Source organism: Larus michahellis, chromosome 4, assembly GCF_964199755.1.
Source record: "Larus michahellis chromosome 4, bLarMic1.1, whole genome shotgun sequence".
NCBI lineage: Eukaryota > Metazoa > Chordata > Aves > Charadriiformes > Laridae > Larus > Larus michahellis.
In genome coordinates this window covers 49,783,975-49,802,829 of record NC_133899.1, presented here as the reverse complement: position 1 = coordinate 49,802,829, position 18,855 = coordinate 49,783,975, and the positions used below count along the sequence as shown (strand labels likewise).

General features: G+C 43.3%; 1 protein-coding gene across 7 annotated transcripts in view; it reads left to right on the top strand.

Moving 5' to 3' along the window:
- The first annotated feature begins 1,355 nt into the window (after positions 1–1,355).
- The window catches only part of RPAP1 (RNA polymerase II associated protein 1), a 43,957-nt gene continuing 26,457 nt past the window's right edge, over positions 1,356–18,855 (top strand). For 3 of the 7 annotated variants that reach the window (XR_012586690.1, XM_074584607.1, XM_074584601.1), the window contains exons 1-7: positions 1,360–1,421; positions 6,337–6,616; positions 8,271–8,419; positions 8,983–9,075; positions 10,425–10,605; positions 12,677–12,853; positions 15,879–16,085. Coding sequence is in view for 6 of the 7 variants with exons in the window: in XM_074584607.1 (XP_074440708.1) it covers positions 6,427–6,616; positions 8,271–8,419; positions 8,983–9,075; positions 10,425–10,605; positions 12,677–12,853; positions 15,879–16,085 (997 nt within the window). In the remaining variant the exon portion in view is untranslated. Of the gene's footprint in view, positions 1,422–1,491; positions 1,577–1,892; positions 1,958–2,539; positions 5,156–6,336; positions 6,617–8,270; positions 8,420–8,982; positions 9,076–10,424; positions 10,606–12,676; positions 12,854–15,878; positions 16,086–18,855 lie in introns of those variants that run through there. The other 4 variants (XM_074584605.1, XM_074584603.1, XM_074584606.1 and 1 more) reach the window with 4 other exon arrangements.

The window sequence follows — 18,855 nt, the reverse complement described above, 5'->3', positions numbered from 1 at the left end:
TAATTTGATTCCAGTTCCTTTAGGGAGTGCAAAGCAGAGCTCCACCAGCTGATGAACTGCAGCCTGGCAGGGCAGTGTCAGAGAAGCACTCCAAGCACTCTCAAGGCTCCCTTCTGAGAATCTCCAAATGTAATTAAGAGCAGCTCTATTTATTCCTCCTGCTAGGGGCACCTATAACCACCAGATGTAATAGTAGCAACTGCTCAAACACCTGTGCCAGAATCAGGTGGTAGAAAAACGTCCACTCACAAGGGTGGAACCAGGGTCATTCTTGGCTGCTTTATCAGTTGGTCTAGTGATCTCATCAAGTAATTTTGGTGGTTCCTACGTCAAAAAGTGCTCAACAACCTAAAATAGTGTAGTCATCAACTTCACCATCTCAAGAAAAGTGGTGCTCATTCGGAGATGCACAGCTGAGGGAGATGTTTTCTGCCCAGCATTTTCACTGAGAATTTCTATTTTGGACAAGTTCAGCACAATGCTGGTTCCCTGATATTGTGCTTAAGACTGTCTGGCTGCTGCTAAGGTAAAGGTTTACCTTAATTTATATACATTTAAGTGCTTTCAATGCTCACAATGAATGAAACTTGTGTCTGGTTGTAATTTTGCTGTAGAATCACAGTTTTCTGAAGGGATAAAACTATGAGTCCCTCCCACTGGCCCCTGGGGTCCAGCTCAAGCCCTCTGATCTACGGCTATACTCACGCCCACAGAATTAATCTTCCAGGTAAAAAAGTCAAAAGCCAAGCACTTAGAACTAATGACCAATATTAAAATCAATGTTTCTGCAGGTTATGACAGCTTTCCAGTAGCTTTTAATAAAGCTTGGCATATATAATAAGTGAACAATCAGACACAAATAACAAATTACAGCTGTATTTATATAGCTTTATGTATCTGCTCTCACGAAATACCTCCAGTCTCAGGCACATCAACACCCTCTCATAGTGAAAAGGCACAGATCATACATTTACATAGGTGTATTCCTATGTTTGTAGACATACGCTATGGGATGATGGTGCCCTGTATTTAGACCCAACGAAAAGGCCTGGGAGAACGCACACACACCATGAGCGAACCTGGGGAGGCCGCTCAGAGGCAGAACCTTCTCCCACAGGCACCCAGCCGCCAGTAGCAGCGGGCGGCCTCCCCACACCTTGTCCGCGGTCAGCGGGGGAGCCGGCACGGGACCTGCCTCAGGGTCATGTCGAGACTGTACCCGCTGGGCCACTCCGCGCACACACCCCGCGGAGAAACCTCATGCACACCGCGACCGAAAGCCCTGAGGGAGGGGAAAATGGCGCCGCTCCGCCCCTGCCAGCGGATTCAGGAGCAAGAGGAAGTGACGTCTCTCCGGGCGGAAGTAGCTGCCGCGGGGCAGGGCGGAAGTGTTGGCGGAGAGCGGCGCGGCCCGAGCGCAGGTGAGGCGCCGCCCGAGCTGAGGGGGCGGTGGGGCCTTCCCGCCCCCCACCCCCCCCGCCCAGGTCTTGGGGGTGCGAGGTCCCCTGGGACGGCGGAGATAGGCTAGGTCTCGCTCGGGACAGCCAGCGGGGCCACAGAGCTTCGCCTTTACTATGTGAGGAGGAGCGCGGCTACAGGCGCCGTGCGGCCCCCGGGGCAGCGGCCGTGCCCCCCAGGCCTGCTCTGCTGCGGGGCCCTGTTTCGCCGAGTCCCTCCCCCGAGCAGTTCCCCGTCAGGGAGAGGCCTCGCTGGGCCCCTGGGCTTAGTCTACGTGTGCGTCTTTAAGGCTTCGATTCAGACTTGTTTAGGGAAAGCCCATGAGGGCTGTGAGCGCGGTGGGAGCGTCGGGACACATCAGCTCTTTAGTTTGTTAATGGCAGCTCGTTGCTTTTAATTTTATCTTGTGCTGTGCTGGTGCTTCTTTGTTGCAGAGACTCTTCAGGCAAGCTGGGGAAAGCAGTGCTTCCTGAGACAAGGCGCTGTATGTGTGTACGTGGTATGTGCCTGACAGGCAAAGAAACAGTCGCAGAGTCTTATGTGACCAGCGTGAGCTGTGGAGTCTCTTTGAAGAGTCATTCTTGCAACCTTTGACTGTGATTTTCCTTCTGGGAGGAGGGTCTTTACAAGTATCTGCCTTCTCTATAGCAGATTAAAGTTGCCACCTGTCTTGTCAAACCTAGATGTTTTAGACTGTGAGTCATTGCAGTATTGTCTGCAGAAGGCATTTTTGTGACAGAGGAGAGCATGCACATCACCGTTTTGCAAAGTAGCCAAGAGCCTCAAGTGAGGCTTTTATTGACTGCACATCTAGACCAGAGAAATTGTACTTTTCCATTGACTGCTGAGCTGCCTTGGAGAGGCTGAGATGTGGCTACGCTTCTCCTTTTAATTCCCTATCTTAACCAACAAGGTCTGAAGAAATATGCTAATTTGAGGCACTGATTTGATAGCAGGTCCTGGTATTCTTCTTTTACCCCTAACTGATAACTTCAGCAAAATAATGCAAAATTGTAGACTTGAGGGTGGGGGAAAAAAAATTGACAGGGTTTAGAAATCAGTATGAGTCAGAGATGACTCTTTGCTTTTACACGTACTTGCTACCTTTTTGCTTTTAACTGTGTCTAGTTCATGGCTGCTGTGGTGATGTAAGTGTCTCCCATGGGCTGTAGGCTTCTGCTGCTGCAGACGAAAAATGGATTGTAAATGCACAAGAGCTAGAATAAAATAAAAATCATAGTGGTGTTGGATTGTATCAAGTAAGTACAGTTTTATATAGCCTGGTGGCACCTGTAAAAACCTTGGACAGCAGTGGCGTGGTACTTTGCTCAAACAGATGCTGTGCCAGATTCTTATGTTGTTTTATGTCTGCTGAGAGTGGCATCAGAGGTTGGTAATATACGCCTCAGAAGCTTAAATGCTGCTTCTGGAAACCGTTGGAAGAGTATTATAAACCTCAGCTTTTCTGTAAAGTAAATGCCATCCTCTGTGAAACATTGGTGCTGCATTAATTGGTGATTAGGGTCCCTTACTGTCCTAATTGGCCTTCCTTCTTAGGCTTACACTTGAGATGAAGTTGGTTAATCCAAAAGTGTATCTTGGTACTTGAAGCAGTCTGTGGCTTTACTGCCTTCTGTGCTTTTTGTGTCTTCTTTTAGTCTGTATTAGACCACTGGTCCCAGCTACATTTGTAATACTTCCTGCATCACTGACAGGCTTTTCTAACAGTATCCATAGAAAGTCCAAAGCATGACAGAAAACTATTGAGACTCTTCGTGCAGACAGAGGATACAACAGCAGATCATAGTGTATTCACATAATCGCTATGTTCTGGTGTGTGTAGGTGCTCATGGTCCTTTGACAGCGTTTCTGATCCCTTACATGCATTCATAGGACAATATTCTTGGCAGGTTGCATATGGTGGTCCCTCTAGGCAGTTTGCGATTAGCTTTTAAGTAGCCAGTTGCAAGATGGGGGATAACCAGACTATATGATGCTGATCATCAGTAGCGTGTTATTTTTCTTGCCTGTTTTCTCTGAGCACTGATGGATAAGAATTATTCCTTGTGATGGCCAGGTAAGCATTGCTAATGGGCATAGATGGCTTCCAGAGGGAACGGAAAAAGGTACGATTAGAAAACAAACTATTTTCACTGCATTCTGTCTGTCTGCACGTGCTATACGTATATAAGCAATTTCTAGCTTATTGGAGCGCAGAAGGACCAAGTCAAAGGCCTTGACTGTATTAAGTTTCTAGACTCAGTTAGAACGTGGAATGCACACATTTAAAGCTCTTATCTATTTTTGCACCAGACTAATGCCCACCTCTGTATTACCATCGTGTAGCTCTCTATATTTGGGTGGCCTCTATATCCATGTGGAAGAAGGAGTGACTTTGAGGAAACGGTTCCTGGAACAACATCTAACCTCTTTAGGAAATGACTGCATAGTTGGCTTCTTGTGCCTGACAGTTCCCCAGACAAATGAAGACAGTTTCAAGGCCTGCTTTATTTTTGTTGAATGTTTTTAATATGCAGAGACTCGGACGAGTGTATGTACATGCCTGTGTGGATGAGGCTTGTTGCAGAGAGATAAGCAGCACACTTTGCTTATAACTGGGTGTTTTGTGTCTGTTAATCCTAGCATCATCCTCATTTGGGCTTTGAAGCCTGTGATGATAGGGCATGAAACACCTGGCTTCTGATGTGTGTGGTGTTACTTATGCATATCAAAGAGGGACCTATCAACTGAAGTGTGACTATTGGAGCCCCTGTTGTGGCAGAAAGCTCTATAAATAAAGAGCAAATAGGTGCATGCTTCTGCTAGGAATGCACAAAAAAGGTGCTGTCTGCAGAAGTTGCGATTTTTGCTGTGCAGTTGCAAGGGAACTGGGCTGAATGGAATGCAGAAGCATTCTCAACATCAGTCAGAACCACAATGACATCCCAGGTGTTTTTGTGTTAAGCCCTTCTCCGACTGTAGCAAGGCACCATAGCAGTGTGCTCCCTTCCCTTCCTGCCCTGAAGTAGCCTTTGCTGGTGGCTGTGTTCCACAGATGTCCTTGAGAGTGTTGGCAGAGAAGTCTGGCATTTTCACTGTGTGCCGGGGGAGGGTTTTATTGTTCAGAGCGTACAGGGAAGTTCCCCTTGCTGCTCCTTGTGCCATATGTGGACTTGATGTAAATGGAATTTGTTGTTCTGGGACTCTTGAGCTGATAGCTTTCATTAAGGTCAGTGTTTTGAGATGTCTGAAATTGAGCAACTAACTCATGATGCTGGCATCAGATGAAGAGGTCTGGTTCCTTAGTCTTGAAGTGCTGAAGTGAATGGAGTCCCCAGAAATCTTGAAACCTCTGAAAATCCACTTTGGTTTGGTGCACAAAATTCTTAAGTCTGAATGGTTTTAGTCCAGCTTTTGCACAAAATGAGGGGCAGGAAAAAGAATTTCAGTGGGTCTTACGTGGTTGGTGGTTTTATACTAAGGCCTTGATTTAAAAAAAATAAAAAACACCAAAAAAAATGCCAATCACCAAATATAAAACTCCCTTGGACCTCTTTGTGCTCATCGAACCAGCAGCATCGCATCTAACCAGCCTTCATCAAGAACGAGATCCCTGAAAAGGGTATAAATATTCCAAATGTAGGTCATAAATGCTGCATGAGGCAATTCTTCTGTCTGTTCGCATCCTTCCCACAAGGTATCTCCCCACAAATTTTACAATAAAGTATGATAATAGCATAAGAAAAAACATTCACTTCAGGGCAGTGGCTATTCCTACACAATGACAGAACTTTGTTTTGGTCTGAGATTAAGACAGAGATTCACTTCCAAGCCTTGCATTTTCTCCTGCGTACAGCTATCCATATGGCAGATAATTGTATTTTTAAAAACCCATAGCCACTTCCCTTTCCAGCCTCCCAACAAATCATCAAGTTCTGATGGGCTTTTAAAAGTGGAAGAGATCAAATATGTACAAAATATTTCAACATACCAAGTGTGGGAGGGTGTCAAGTCTGTAGCATTAGTGCTGATCAGTGATTCAATTAATGTGAAATGTATTTGCAAACACTTTACTTGCTGCCTGCGAGAAATGGATTGACAGTCCCAGGCTCTGGGAATAAGAGGTGAGGAGTAATATGCATGAGTATTTTCATGCCCAGTAGATGAGAAATGGAATAGTTGCCTTCATAGTAACTTCTCGTATGCACAGGGGTAAAAGTCTTTATAAATACCACCCTTGGCTTTCAACCCCAAACTGGCCTGGGCAGTGAATGAAAATGTTTGGAAATAGCATGGTTTCTGCCAATAAGAGGGCAGTGAAAGAATGAGAGAGAACAAAAGCAGGAGAACTAGATAAGGAAGAAAAACTTTTTTCACTTGGGAGATTTGAGTGAGAAGGAGAGCGGAGTCAGTGAGACTGAGTGGACAGGCTCTTGCATCCTGACGGAGATGCTAATGCTAGGATCCTGAGAAGACCATAGCTGAAGGGAGGAGGTTTGCATGCAACTGTGCCTCTGATGTTCTTGGTTGGTGTTGACATCAGAGTAAGTCAGCACTTGTTGTCTTGGACCAGGTGCTTCTCTGGCTTTGCAAATCCAAGGCCGTGTTGTTGGCATTCTGGCAGCGATACACTTGTTGGCTAGCTTTTTGCTGGATGGATGCCATTCTGCTCCCAGCTGGCTGGTACACCAGGTGTTGAGTTGTCTAGTAGTGTGTTATTTGGCAATGAAGAACAAGGTAAACAGTTTGTCTGTGACTCTGGTACAACTAGTTGTGTCCTGGGGTGATCCTGAAGTATGGTGGCTGCAGTATGTACAGGAACAGCAGAGTGAGACAAAAATTAATAGTTTTCCCTTGCTGTCCCCATTCTCTCCCCAGGAAATCCAGTTCTGTAACCAGTTTTCCACGTCTTCAATAGGTTCCATGTGAACAACACACAGGGCTGGGCTCCAAGAGCAAGAAGGCAGGATGTTGTCACGACCAAAGCCTGGGGAGTCCGAGGCAGACCTGCTGCACTTTCAAAACCAGTTCCTGGCAGCCAGAGCTTCACCTGCAGTGAAGATTGTGAAGAAAGCCGACAAGAGGAAGGGGGAGGAAGGCAGCACAGATGCTGAGAGACCCCCACTGCAGGACTGCAAGGATGTAGTGATGTTGGATGGTAATTCCCCTTGTGGAGTTCTTTGAATTACTAGGTTTCTCGGTTTCTTTCAGTGTTCCTCAGTGCTTGCCCTTTTGCATCCCTCTCAACCCAGTGTTGCTTTTCCCCTGCATGTGTGTCCTCCTTGCAGTATTCTTTGTTCGTAGCCTTGTGTCCTGGTTTGAGCAACACAGGATTAATTTCTCTTTCAGGATTTTTACTTTTCAGTAAGGTCTCTTATAATGCTAGGGAAAACTGCATTTTTAGAAGACTCCAGTGTCTGAATTTGTGAAAATATTTACTTTATAGCCAGCTATGCTATGTGGGTTTCAAGGTCTTGGTGTTTTCAAGCTAGCCAGGTGCAAGGATGAGGAGGAGTGAGACCCAGGCACTTGACCTGAGCTGGCTATTTCATACTATGAGTGTCACATTCAGTATAAATAAGAAAATTTGCTGAGGAGTCTCACTCTTCCTTGATGGCTGCCTCCTTGAGAACTTCTTGCCCTGGTGCTGGACCCCTGAGCCCTTCCCTTTCTCCCGAAGCTGTAGCACTCAGTGTCCAACATTTGCTGTCCACTGCTGGGAGTGCACAGCTTCCTGCTGATAGAATTGGCTGAGTATAATCCTTTATATTTTATATTGATATCGGGATCAATATTGGTTCTTTAGTATTATTGTTAATTATTTAGTATTATTCTATTAAACCTGTTCATATTGCAACCCTCAGGTTTCCTTGTTTTTCCCATTCCCCTTTCTGGGCGGGGAGTGATCATCGGATGATAAGATAATTGTCTAAATGACAATAAATTGTTGCATGTTCTTCAAACTGTAGCACCTTGTTGGAAAACGCACTTGTCCAATGCTAGTAGCATCCAGTAGAACCACCTTCCCAACATAATACCTTTGTCTACATTGATCAGCTGTCTGTGGTACCTTGCCAGCCTCAACGCAAGAGGTGTTTTCTGTGATTTGTACCCATTGGACACTCAGTGCTTCTTTTGCCATCTATCCAGACCCTGTTCTCAGTCAGTGTCTTTGAGATTTAGCTCTGCTAACAGCTCCAGCTTTCAGCCAGCAGGTTTGGCTTGATAAGCCTTCTTCCTGTGGTTTTGTTTTCCTCTGTCAGTAGTAACTGTAACACTTCTGTCATGTGCTTAATATTCTCAGAAGCTCAAGGTGCTTTCTTAAAAGCAAGAATTTAAATCTTGCAGGGTTTAGTTCCAGTTAAGGAAATATGATTCCAGTTTATACATTGTGAAAAGGTGGTCTTGCTCATGATCATACAAATCAATCACTGTTAGAGCTGACAGTGGAAATGTGCTTTTCTGTGTCTGAACACAACGTGCAAGGACACTATCTGTTTCTGCACAGCCTTGCTTCTTGCCTTAATACTTGCAGTCAGGCCTCACTACCCTTTCCTGCTTATGCAGCTCTTTAAGAAGACCTTGGTGCCAATACATAAATAATAAAATTCTTGAGCATGTTTCTCACCACTAGCCAGCACAAGTCAGAGATAGAGGACTCTTAATTAATTGTCTTACTGCTTCCTTATCTTTGTTTCTCATCAAAGCAATAATAGGTGCTATTAGGGAGCCTTTGGTCTAGTAGCTATTGCACAGTAGTTATATTTGAGTAACTTGAGTGCTTTTTTTTTCTTATTCCTTCCTCTCCCCAGATTTTCCTGATACTCTCCCAGCTCTAACTCCAGCTCCTCCAAAAAAGTCCAAGATTAAAAGTGCCTGTGTCCACTTCGAGGATGAAGATCCAGAGGAAAGACTGGAGAGTCATGATCAACACATTACGGCAGTCTTCAGCAAAATTATTGTATGTCTGGTTTTTATGTGATGGTGTAGTGTGTTTTTTTTTTTTTTTGGAATGCTGTGAACTAAGCAGTCGACAGGGATGAAGGGTTCTCTTGCTGCTTTTTATTTCTACAGTATAATGAAGCACTTGTAGCACTGTAGACCAGTGTCCTGGGGCACCTTGAAAGAAAAAGGTCTTTGGGTATATTTTTGCTGTCAGTTAAATGTGGGTTTGAATCTGCTTTCCAGTCCAGACTGCCTACAGGTCACATTGCTTGCCTGCAGGCATGTGCTTTAGTGTGGATTTGGCTGAGTTTATGGACTTTCTAAGGGAGACATTCTCATTCTCTGCACTGGCCCAGGTTTTCCTTTAGCTGATTCTTTGAGTGGTGTGTGGAGTTTGGCAGCCCAGCCTTTTGGAAAGTAGCCTCACTTTGGCTCTAATTAAGCACAAGGTCCTTTGAGCCTGATGGCGATGTAGCAGAAAGCTTGGGAGCTGCAGAGCTGAGTCCTGTCTTAGCTAAATGGTATAAACATGTCTCAGTGTTGCAATGGTTTCTACATGGTTTGAATTTTTTGCTGCAGGAGCGAGACACAAGTGCAGTAGCAGTAACCATGCCAGTGCCCACGGGAGACCCATTTCCAAGGACATTTCACCGCTCTGAGATAAAAAGTGAGGTAAGATTGGGAGCAGTTGTTTTATGCTACCTTCATTAGCTATTAAAAATTCCCCATGACAAAGCCTAATGCTTGATGGGTGGTAGGGCTCAGAATAAGTGACTCGGTGTGCTGGAGATAGGAGCTGGCTCAACGTATCTCTGGCATTGCCACCTTAGCGTAGGAGAGAGTTCTCCTACCCACCTGCCATCAAGTAGGTAGTCCATACCCTGCGGTTAAATAATATTGGAATCCTTTCGGTTTAGGAACAAAGGCGACCCCCTTCTTCAATGAGGTGGATCAAATCTCACTGTTGTGGTAGGGTTGCTGCTGGTTTTACTCTGAGGAACAAACTCTGTTAATTTGTCCACCGGGTTTGGTTAAGTCTGTACTTTTGAAGTTGTACCAGATTCCTCCCAGCATGATATTTGAGTAGGGTTGCACAGATTACCTCTTGAAACTTTTTGGATTTTGACATTTTTTTTTTTCTGAGGCTGTAAAACTGGAAACCATGGCTGGTTTCAGACATTGCTATAGTAGCAAGAGCTGCTAGCTGAGTGGGAGTCAGATGCTGGGAATTGGATATGTTGTTGATAGCTGTGGTTGCTTTGAAGAGGTAGCTTGTTTTGAAAGCTTTTTTTGAAAGGAGAGAGTAATACTTTTTAAACTACCAGTTCGGTTTACCTGACGCAGGAGTGCATAGAGCAGCTACCAAATATTCAGACTGCCTTTTAAGCTGCTTCTCTGGACTGAGGACATACAAGAGTTGTTGTTTGGTTTTTTTTTTTTTTTGCTTAGTCTGCTGTGGATTTCCTGTGCAAGGCTGTTGAGAGCCGTGCACTTCCATCGCCTAGACAAGCAGCAGAGTAATTTAGTCAGGATTATTTTAGCGCCACTTGCCCACTTCTTACTGTGTAAATCTCTTCACCCTGCTGCTCTCTAATCACCTTATAAGAAGCCTTTTTCAAGCATGTGGTGAGCACAGTACAGTACAGCCCCATTTATCCTCAGAAATGCAAAGTATTAAGCTATGCATGGTTTCCAAACAGCAGGAATGCTGGAACTGTTGTGTTTGGTGGTATTTTAGGTGTACTTGCTTGACTTGAATTCTCTTATAATTAATCATCTTCCTTCTCTGGGTAGCAAAAAAATTCACGTTTTTGTTTCTCTGTCCTAGCATTAAACCGTGTGTTAAAAAAAGAATAGCACAAGCACAGAAAAGGGCATGCGGCTGCCAGCAGCTTCTCTGTGTCATGTCCCAGAGTCTGATCTGAGGGTGTCTTTGGGATCAGATCTATACATTTGTTAGTGGCAGGTGTGAGGGGGAGTGTGGAGAAGAAAGTGGTGACACATGGCTTCCCTGTTTGCAGGTGAAGGTGGGATCTGGTAGAAAAAGCATCTTTGCACAAAAGATGGCAGCGAGAAGAGCTGCTGAAAGGGCAGCAACAACTCCCTCTGCTGCCGAGTGCGTGCAAATAAAATCAGCTGCTCGAGATGCCCTGGATCCTGAGGGATCAACAGGAGAGGCACCTCTCCCCAGCATCAGGGAGGGTAAGTGAAGAAGGTTCTACTTATCCAGTCTACTGTATTTACATCACCTTAGTAATCATAACATCAGTGTGCCTTATTTTTAAATTAGGGTTGCGCTGTTGTCCTCTGTTCAGGAATTCTCAAGGTTGCTTGGAATGTCTGTGGCATGACAAAGATTTGAAATGGTCTGAGACTCAAATTAACGTTCAAAAAATAGTGTTAGCTTTCTCACTGATTTCCTTTTTGCTTCACACAGGGCCAAACAGATTTATTTTTCAAGGTTCTTGTCTTCCTTTTCCTCTCTCTTTGTTATATGTAAATTTTTTCTCATTTCATCATTGATTTCCATAATTTTAGGAATAGGGTTGTTCTTGTGTCTGATGAAGGTGTTTGAGACCACTGTGATGCAGGTTCCCACTCCTGCCTAGAAGCTGAAAGCTCAGTCTTCCATCCCCAGATCTGCTGCCACGAGACTGTGACTTTGCTCCATAAGGAATTCTGTGAGGCAGTACTGATGAGTCAGTGCCACCTCCAGCAGTTGCTTGTCTGACAGGAAAGATGTGTGACAAGGAAAGATGAAACCAATTCAACTGGTACCAGCATCTCTGGGCTTGCTTTTTTTTTTTTTTTTTAATGGCTTGGTCGGTCCTGTTTGCTTAGGACCACCATGTGTCTGCGTTTTTCCCTGACAATGTCTTTTTCACATTGAAATAGAGGCTCGATGTCATTTGAGGGTTATTGTGGTTTGGCTAAAGTTTCTGTCTGCCTTGAGCCCTGTCAGAGAATTGGTAAGAGAACCCCAAGATGTGCCACGCGTGCAAAAATCCACCATCCAAGTCAATATACTGTGCTTACTGTATATCCTGTTACAGTCACGCATGTGTACTCCTGTCCTGTCACAACCCTATGGCTGTGATCCTCGTGAAGTAGAATGCTTTTAAAATGCAGTAGAACAACATTTGGATCAGAAAATGGCCTGGCCTCCTCAGGAATATTGTTGCAGCAGGATCCCTAGAAGCAAGAGGAGAAGAGGGGGGCGGTGGTGGTGCTGCATTTCTTGTAGTAACAAAGTGTTTGTGCCTGGTAACCCTCAGCTCAGTTGTTGATGGTGGGAAACTTACTGAATCTTTTACCAGGTCACTCTGGCTTCTCATCTCTTTCTGCTCAATGTGCAAGGCAACTTCTGTGGAAATGACACCAAGCCTTGCTGATGTTGTGATGAGCGTTATTACTGCTGTTTGAACAGGTGTTTGATGCTTTCAGGGTTGGCTGCTTTAGGGTCATAGGGGTGTTCCAAGTCATTATAAGGAGCATATGAACAAAACATAAGGAATGAAGCCACTAAGTCAGGTCCTTGTATAGGTCCTTGGCTACAGGGCGGCTGGAGGGTCACTCTGATCAAAGGAACGTGTTACCTTGCTGCTAGAGTTAAATGAAATGAGACTTTAAAAAGAATTTAGATCAGGTGATAAAGGAGACTTGATTTTGTTCAGGGTAGGAAAAATGTGCCCTCATGCCGGAACTTCTAATACGTTTAGCCCTTAAAGGTGAATGCAAGACATTGTTATAAGCAAACATGCCTGTGTTAAGAATGGATCCGGTATTGCTCCAGAAACTGGGCTACATAGTATTTTAATTATCTGTCTCACTCAACACATATTTACTAGGTCATGGTTCATCTGACATACAAATGTGCGTTCAGGTTTTCTTGGGCAGAGAAAGAATCTAGTATTCACTAACTTGGAAGAATGCTCTCACTCATGAATTGTGAATTATGCTCCAATTTACTTTTTCTTGCTGTTGCTTTGCATTAAAGAAACAAAATTCCGTTCCCCCATCCCTCCCTTAACTCCTAAGAAACAAGGTGGAAATGGGATTTTGTTGTGACATGGGATGAAAGTCCAAATATTTTAATTTGGTTTGAAGCTAAACTAAACTTCTTTACTTGTAGTATTTTAACTCATCTACCAATGTAAAAAAAAAAAAAAAAGGAAAAAAGAAATTATCCGAGCCTGGTAATGATAAAATTGAGATACATTCATAATGCTGTAGAACCTAAGTCACTAACTGCTTTCTCTGTTGGATCTTATAGATAAAGCTGGTGACTTTCTGACCTCTCAACGGCCTTGTCTCATAACGGGAGAGGGTCTTGGAAGCCAAAAGAGCGAGGAGGAAGCTCAAGCTATTCACAAAGAGAACTTGGAGAAGCTGCAGTCCATGTCTGAGGAAGAGATACTGCAGGAGCAGGAAAAGCTTCTGGCTCAGCTGGGTACGTGCTTCCCAGGGTGAATTCTCCTAGAGGCATGGAAGTGTACTGAATGTGTAGGTGTCCTGAAGTCTTACCAAATTCACAGATCGAAGATGGGAGCTTGGAATTCCTGTTCACTGCGTATGTGGATGATCTAGCTTCCATGTCACATCAGTAGCTTATGAGTAAGATTAAGTGTGAAAGAATTAGAGCACTTATTCCTCATTGAGAGGGGGCTTAGCTTAAGTCTGTCTTGTCTCCCCTTTGGTGTGGGATAAGATGGTCCATGCACTTTGTTACTTTGCACATCAAATACACATTTACATATACATGTAGTGAGGTCCTAAAATGTAGTTCTCTGAAGCAGATAAGAAAGCAAAACTATTATTAGGATGGCTGTAGCAATGCTGAGGTGAGAGAGAGCCCTTGGTCTTGCCCTCCAAAATACCTATGGGCCGGAACTGTCAGTATGTGGTTAGGGGAAACGTGTGGGCGTGTGGGAGATTTGAAGTCGAATCTGTACTTGGTAGAGCAGAAGAACTTACAACTAGTCTCAAACTTCTCAAAAAAGTGTTTTAATTACCTGACTGTTGGATGCAGGGGTGTAGTCTCTGGTTTGGAGCCCTGTCTGCAGTCATGCTCTGGGAATGTCTGTCACTGACAGCTGATGACAAGATGGGCGTGAACACTGAGTGTGGTATGTTTGATAAGACTTATGTGATCTAGGGCACTGTAAAAGTTGTTGGTATCGGTTTCAATAATTTTTGTATGCAGATTTTGATCATTGATTTCAATGGTTTTTGAAGAGCAGACATACAGATGTGGGTGGCAGACAAGGGCTTTTAAAATTCTCATCATTTCAGATTCTCTAGCATCAAATTTGGATGTGAGTGGCATTTTAGATGCATGTCTCTTGGGGATTTAGCTTAAAGATCATATTAATGGTCTTGACCTCAGTCCAAGCAGCCTGCGTATAACTGGAAAGGTGGCAAAGGAACTGTGCAAAATGATTGTAGACAGAATCTTTAAGCACATCTTTCACTGAGAGAGCTAAGCTCTCCAAACTACCTGAGGTGAAAAAAAATAATATTTTTTTAAACTTCACTGCTTATAACAATGGTATGTATATGAAAAATACCTTGTTTACGCACTTTCTTCTTGTGACTGATTTGTGATCTTTGCTCCTTGTCCCCACCTCTCTGTCCTTTGTGATATTAGTGAAGTGAATGCTTAGGGAGTTTTAAAAGGATAGGATTTATTTTAAGTATTTCTGAACAATAAATTATTTTCTAGAACAATGTGTTTGTTTATATGCCCTATGGGTTAAAAATGTAGATCTTTCTGTCTTTTAGGCCTTAAGGAAATTGGGAGTAATTTTGGCATTCCCAAAATACCTGTGGTTAGGGAATTATGCATGATGAAGCAACTCCTAAACTAAATTGCTGGCTTACAGATGAACTTGGAAGCTGGACAGGCACAGAGGTGTGGATTAAAGAGACTTTTTCTGCATATTCAGGACGAGAATAATTTGTGGGTGTTTAATGCTGCCCAGCCTCTGAATTAACCTCTTAGTTATGAAGCAGATGAGATTCCATGATGTGGACTATGAGGGTGGGTAGACAATTCCATGCTGGGCAGTGTCTTCAGGGTCTTACTGCTGATACTGTTCTGGTTTTGGTCCTGGAGACTCTGCACAGGAGTAGGCTTACTTTCTGACATACTGTGCACAGATTAATATAATCAATTACTTGTTTCACTGTTTGTGTGAAATGAGGAAGTAATAAATACAGTCTTTTCCTTGCTGTGTACAGTGAAGTGTGAGAAAATGAGAGCTCTGCTTGCAGTCAGGAAAAAATATGGGTGCTTTAATGAGATTGGTCTGAATGCCTGTCCCTCGCCAACTGAGGTTTAAACTGCATCATGAGAGTGTGGGATAATGTGTGTGCAATCACAAGTATGGGATAGATCCCTCCATTATCTTCGAACTGTTTCAGAGACATGGGAGTTGTTTCCTTTTTGGGATGACTTCTCCCAGGTACAGAGCATTTCTGAATTGCTTGGCCTTTTGTTGTCCAAAGAATAAATAACCAATGTAGGTGTTATATTCTGTTACTTTATACATCTCTGACACTGCTTATTGGAGTATCTCTGTACCTTTTAGAGGCACAAAGTACAGGCTCTACTGTTCACTTCTGGCATAAGCATCCCAGTGCCATCTTCTAGGTGGAGAATATTCAGAGAGAATGGTGCGCTCCATCAGAAATGACGTGGGATATCTGTAGCAGATCTGAAAGTAAAATGATGATCTTCTGAAATTTTCCTATTTCAGAGCCGTAGGAATATTATCTGTCCTTCAAAACACCCCTACCTCCCAAATGTTCCTAATTTCCTCCAAAGCATGAAGAGAATGTCCCTGTCTGTTTTCTGTATGTTGTCAGACCATAATTGACTCTCAGGGTGGGGAGTCAGTTCAGAACAAATAAGATCTTCTCCTAACATAATATCTAGACCATGCACTGCAGCTCTAGTGCAGCTCAATAAAGAGCAGGTTAATTCTTTTTGTGGTGTCTGTCCGATGTATTCTCGTAGCATTCAGATTGATGCCATGGAGTGGTCCACAGGCAGGGTAGGCAAACTGGGTTCCTCCCATAAATCACAGACCAGAATTCTCTCCACAATGAGTAGTCTTTTTTCAGATGTGCCTTTTCAGTGACAGTAAGGTGGGGGGCGGGGGGACACCAATTATCTCCTTATTTGTAAGTTGGGAGAATAACTAGAATTTTTGTTGTTGCTTTACCTTGAAAGGCATTTATCAGCTCTTTTGTGCTGTTGCCTTGCTGGTCAGTTGTACCTAGCTTATGTGCTGAAGAAGTCATAAAGCGGTTAAGTGTCTCAGTTTGAAAAGAAGTGACAGTTGGTACAGAATTAGAGGACTTGTGGAATGGGAATCAAAAAGCTAAAACATAAATAGCAGGAGCTATAGGTGTATCAAGTATTTTGAGGCTTTCTGTCACTCCTCTGTCTATCTCTTTGTCAATACTTGCAGATTCCAGTTTAGTGGCCTTCTTAAAGTCACGACGTAGTGGCAATGAAAGCCAAAAAAAGGAATTAAAAATGGAACAGAACAGACTGGAGGAGTTTGTGGAATCTCTGCCTGTGGCTCAGCATGGTGTAGGATCATGTCTTTCCATGCAGGAGTCAGGTCTGGAAGAATCTGTAAGAAAGGAAGAAAACATGAAGGTAGAAATCACAGGTAAGAAACAAAGTGCATGTTGTTAATGTTCTGAACATAAATGTAAGGTTTGTGTGGTGTTTGCATCAATCCAGATTGGATTGATGTGGTGCTTTGTTAGTTATCCAACTCGGAATTTTATCATATTTAAAAAATACATATATTTTGGTTTCAAGAAAGAACATTTGTGTTATTTCTAGCTGGGCTGCATAGATTAGAAAGGTGGGTGATAGACTGTGTAGTGGAGATGAGCTATTCAGTGGGGGAGGTCTTTGTTTCTGAAATTTTTTCTGAGATCTCTAAAGGGAAAATGTGTGTTAAACTGGGCATCGTTGCTCTTCTGTTCAGCTGTGCAAACAGGGCAAACAGAAGAGTGTGGTAGTGAGATTCATCTGCTGCTTGAATAATTTCTTTTAACTAGGACCTGTTGGAGACAAGAGGGTGTTGGGTAGGTAAGAGTTAATAATTTGCTCACAGGATAGCATGGAGATGACAGTCAATCTCACTTCAGGGAAATTGCTCATATAGTGCATGTATGTCCACTGCTCCTGATGGCCCCACACTGTGGCTTGTATCTCAGAGCCCATGTGGTGATTTCCACAAGATACGGTTCCTTTCTTTGTGGTGTGGATGGAGGGAATTATTAAGGTTTAGAGTGTTCTTCTGCTTTTTTTGAAGAATTATAGAGAGCTGTTGCCTCTTACGACAGAACTCTTTAATGAGGAGAAAGCTGCTTTATCCCCAGCAGCTAGAGCAACCCATATATTCTCATGGCACAGAAAAGAAGTGTTTTCCCCTTAAGCTCCTGCTCTTATTGTTGCTTTCCTCACTGCAGCTTTTTCTTTAGCCATTTCTTTTTCTCTGTGGCGACTTTAGGCTCTCATTCTTGTCTTCCCCACACTTTTGTTTGTAGCATGTCTCTCTCCCTCGTTAGCATGCTTCCCCCACCAATTTTTGGCTGTTTTCATCTCTTCATCTTCTCTTCTGATGTATTCTTTGTGTGCCAGTGCAACAAGCAGACTGATTAAAGAGGTCTCTGAATCACTCCTGGATTTCAGCTTGGTGTTTGCAAGCGATAACAACCGTTTACCATTTTCTTGATGAGAGGGATGAGTCTGTGAGTCTATATGTGCATACACGTGCAGAAGGAGGAAAGCTGATTAGCCTCTTATTAAGGAAAACACTTCACTGAACAGTCCCTTACTGCTTCTCCCCAAGTTTTGCTTTTCCACGAATCCATCTTAATCAAAAGGACTATTTTTAGTTCTTTCTAGTTCCAGAACAATCAAGTGCACAAGTAGCACCAGGTTAAGTGACATTCTTTCACTCACCTGGGAGCAGTAGAAGAAGCCTTTACAGGCTGAACAAGATTGTAGCAGTGCTATTGGGAATAGCTCAGTGTTCAGAGCATCATGTGCTGACAACATCTTTTGCTTCCCATGGAAGACTGCACAGGAAAGGAGAAGAGGAGTTTTCCCAGGATATTTGAAATAACAAAGAAAGGATGAGCTGGAATAGAGTTATAGAACCAAGGGAGGCCTTTTCAGCACCTGAGTCTGTGTCTGTAGCCCATCTTGGCCACAGCAGATGTAAAATATTAATTTGATGTTAGCACTTAGTGTTGGGATTTTGCATCTGTTTGTGCTCAGAAGTAACTTCATCATGAATAACCCAGCAGAAATGGTTATTCTGAATTTCCCCAGGGAGAGGAGGATAACACAAAGCAATGGGATTGCTCAAAAGTCAAACCTGCCTCTCTAATGAGGTAAAAGGCTACTGTTGCTTATAAACAAGATGGTGAAGACTTTATCCAGCAGCTTGCAATCTTAGCAAATGGAAAAGTAAATTCTGGCACACAGACAAAAAGGGAAGTAAAGCAGAAAGGGAAGAGGTTGGCTGATAGCCTTTAATATAACCCAAGTCTGAAAAAGTTCAGTGCAAATGTTGCATTCACACTGGCAGCTTGTGTTTCTGTGAAGGGATTTCTTGGTAACTGAACAATCTGCTGATGCCTTTGAATATATATCTGTCTTTTCTTGTTGACAAGATCAAAATACCAAGGGCTGGTGGTAATGTGTAATCCTATTCATAGAATGATTAACTCAGCCCTATCAACTTAATGATTAATGGAGAAAATTTATTGAATTACAAATGTCAATGGATTTCATTTTTCTGCTGATTTTATTTCCTCTAGTTTTGCACCTACCACCCACAAACATTCCACTTTCTTACATTTCAGATGCTTTTTCCTTGTCTTCAATTAAAATGTGTGCTGAGCCTTTGGCTGAAATTCTGCGGAACAGCTTTCTGACTGAGGAAGATAACTTTGTGTTTGGTTCCTTGCCTGACTCAGTACCACATTGATCATAAGGGTGAAGCTTCATCCTAGAAAGGCTGAGTGCCCTTCCTGAAAGTTTATCTGTGATTTGGAGGAAAGTAGAAGGTTAGATTTCAGGCCACTTACCAGCAGGAAAAGATCTGATGAAAGAAGAGCATCCTCGTGGGACTCGTTCCTTGCAAGAGAAGACCAGAGCACTAGGATTAATAGCTGCAGTGCAAAAGAGTTCTGGTCTGTTCCAGCAGGGGTGATGCTGCTGCTTTTCGTGCCCTTAGACTGCCTGTTCCTGTCCTTATGTGTAATTTCTCTTGAGATAGCAAAGACTTCTTAGCTCATCTCTTCTCATACTGGTATGGGATAGTATCCTAGTAGCAAAGCATTACCTTTCCTAGTGTTCACATCACTTCCAGTTACGTCTCTTCTGTCCGTTCACTTGTGAGATTCTTCCACATG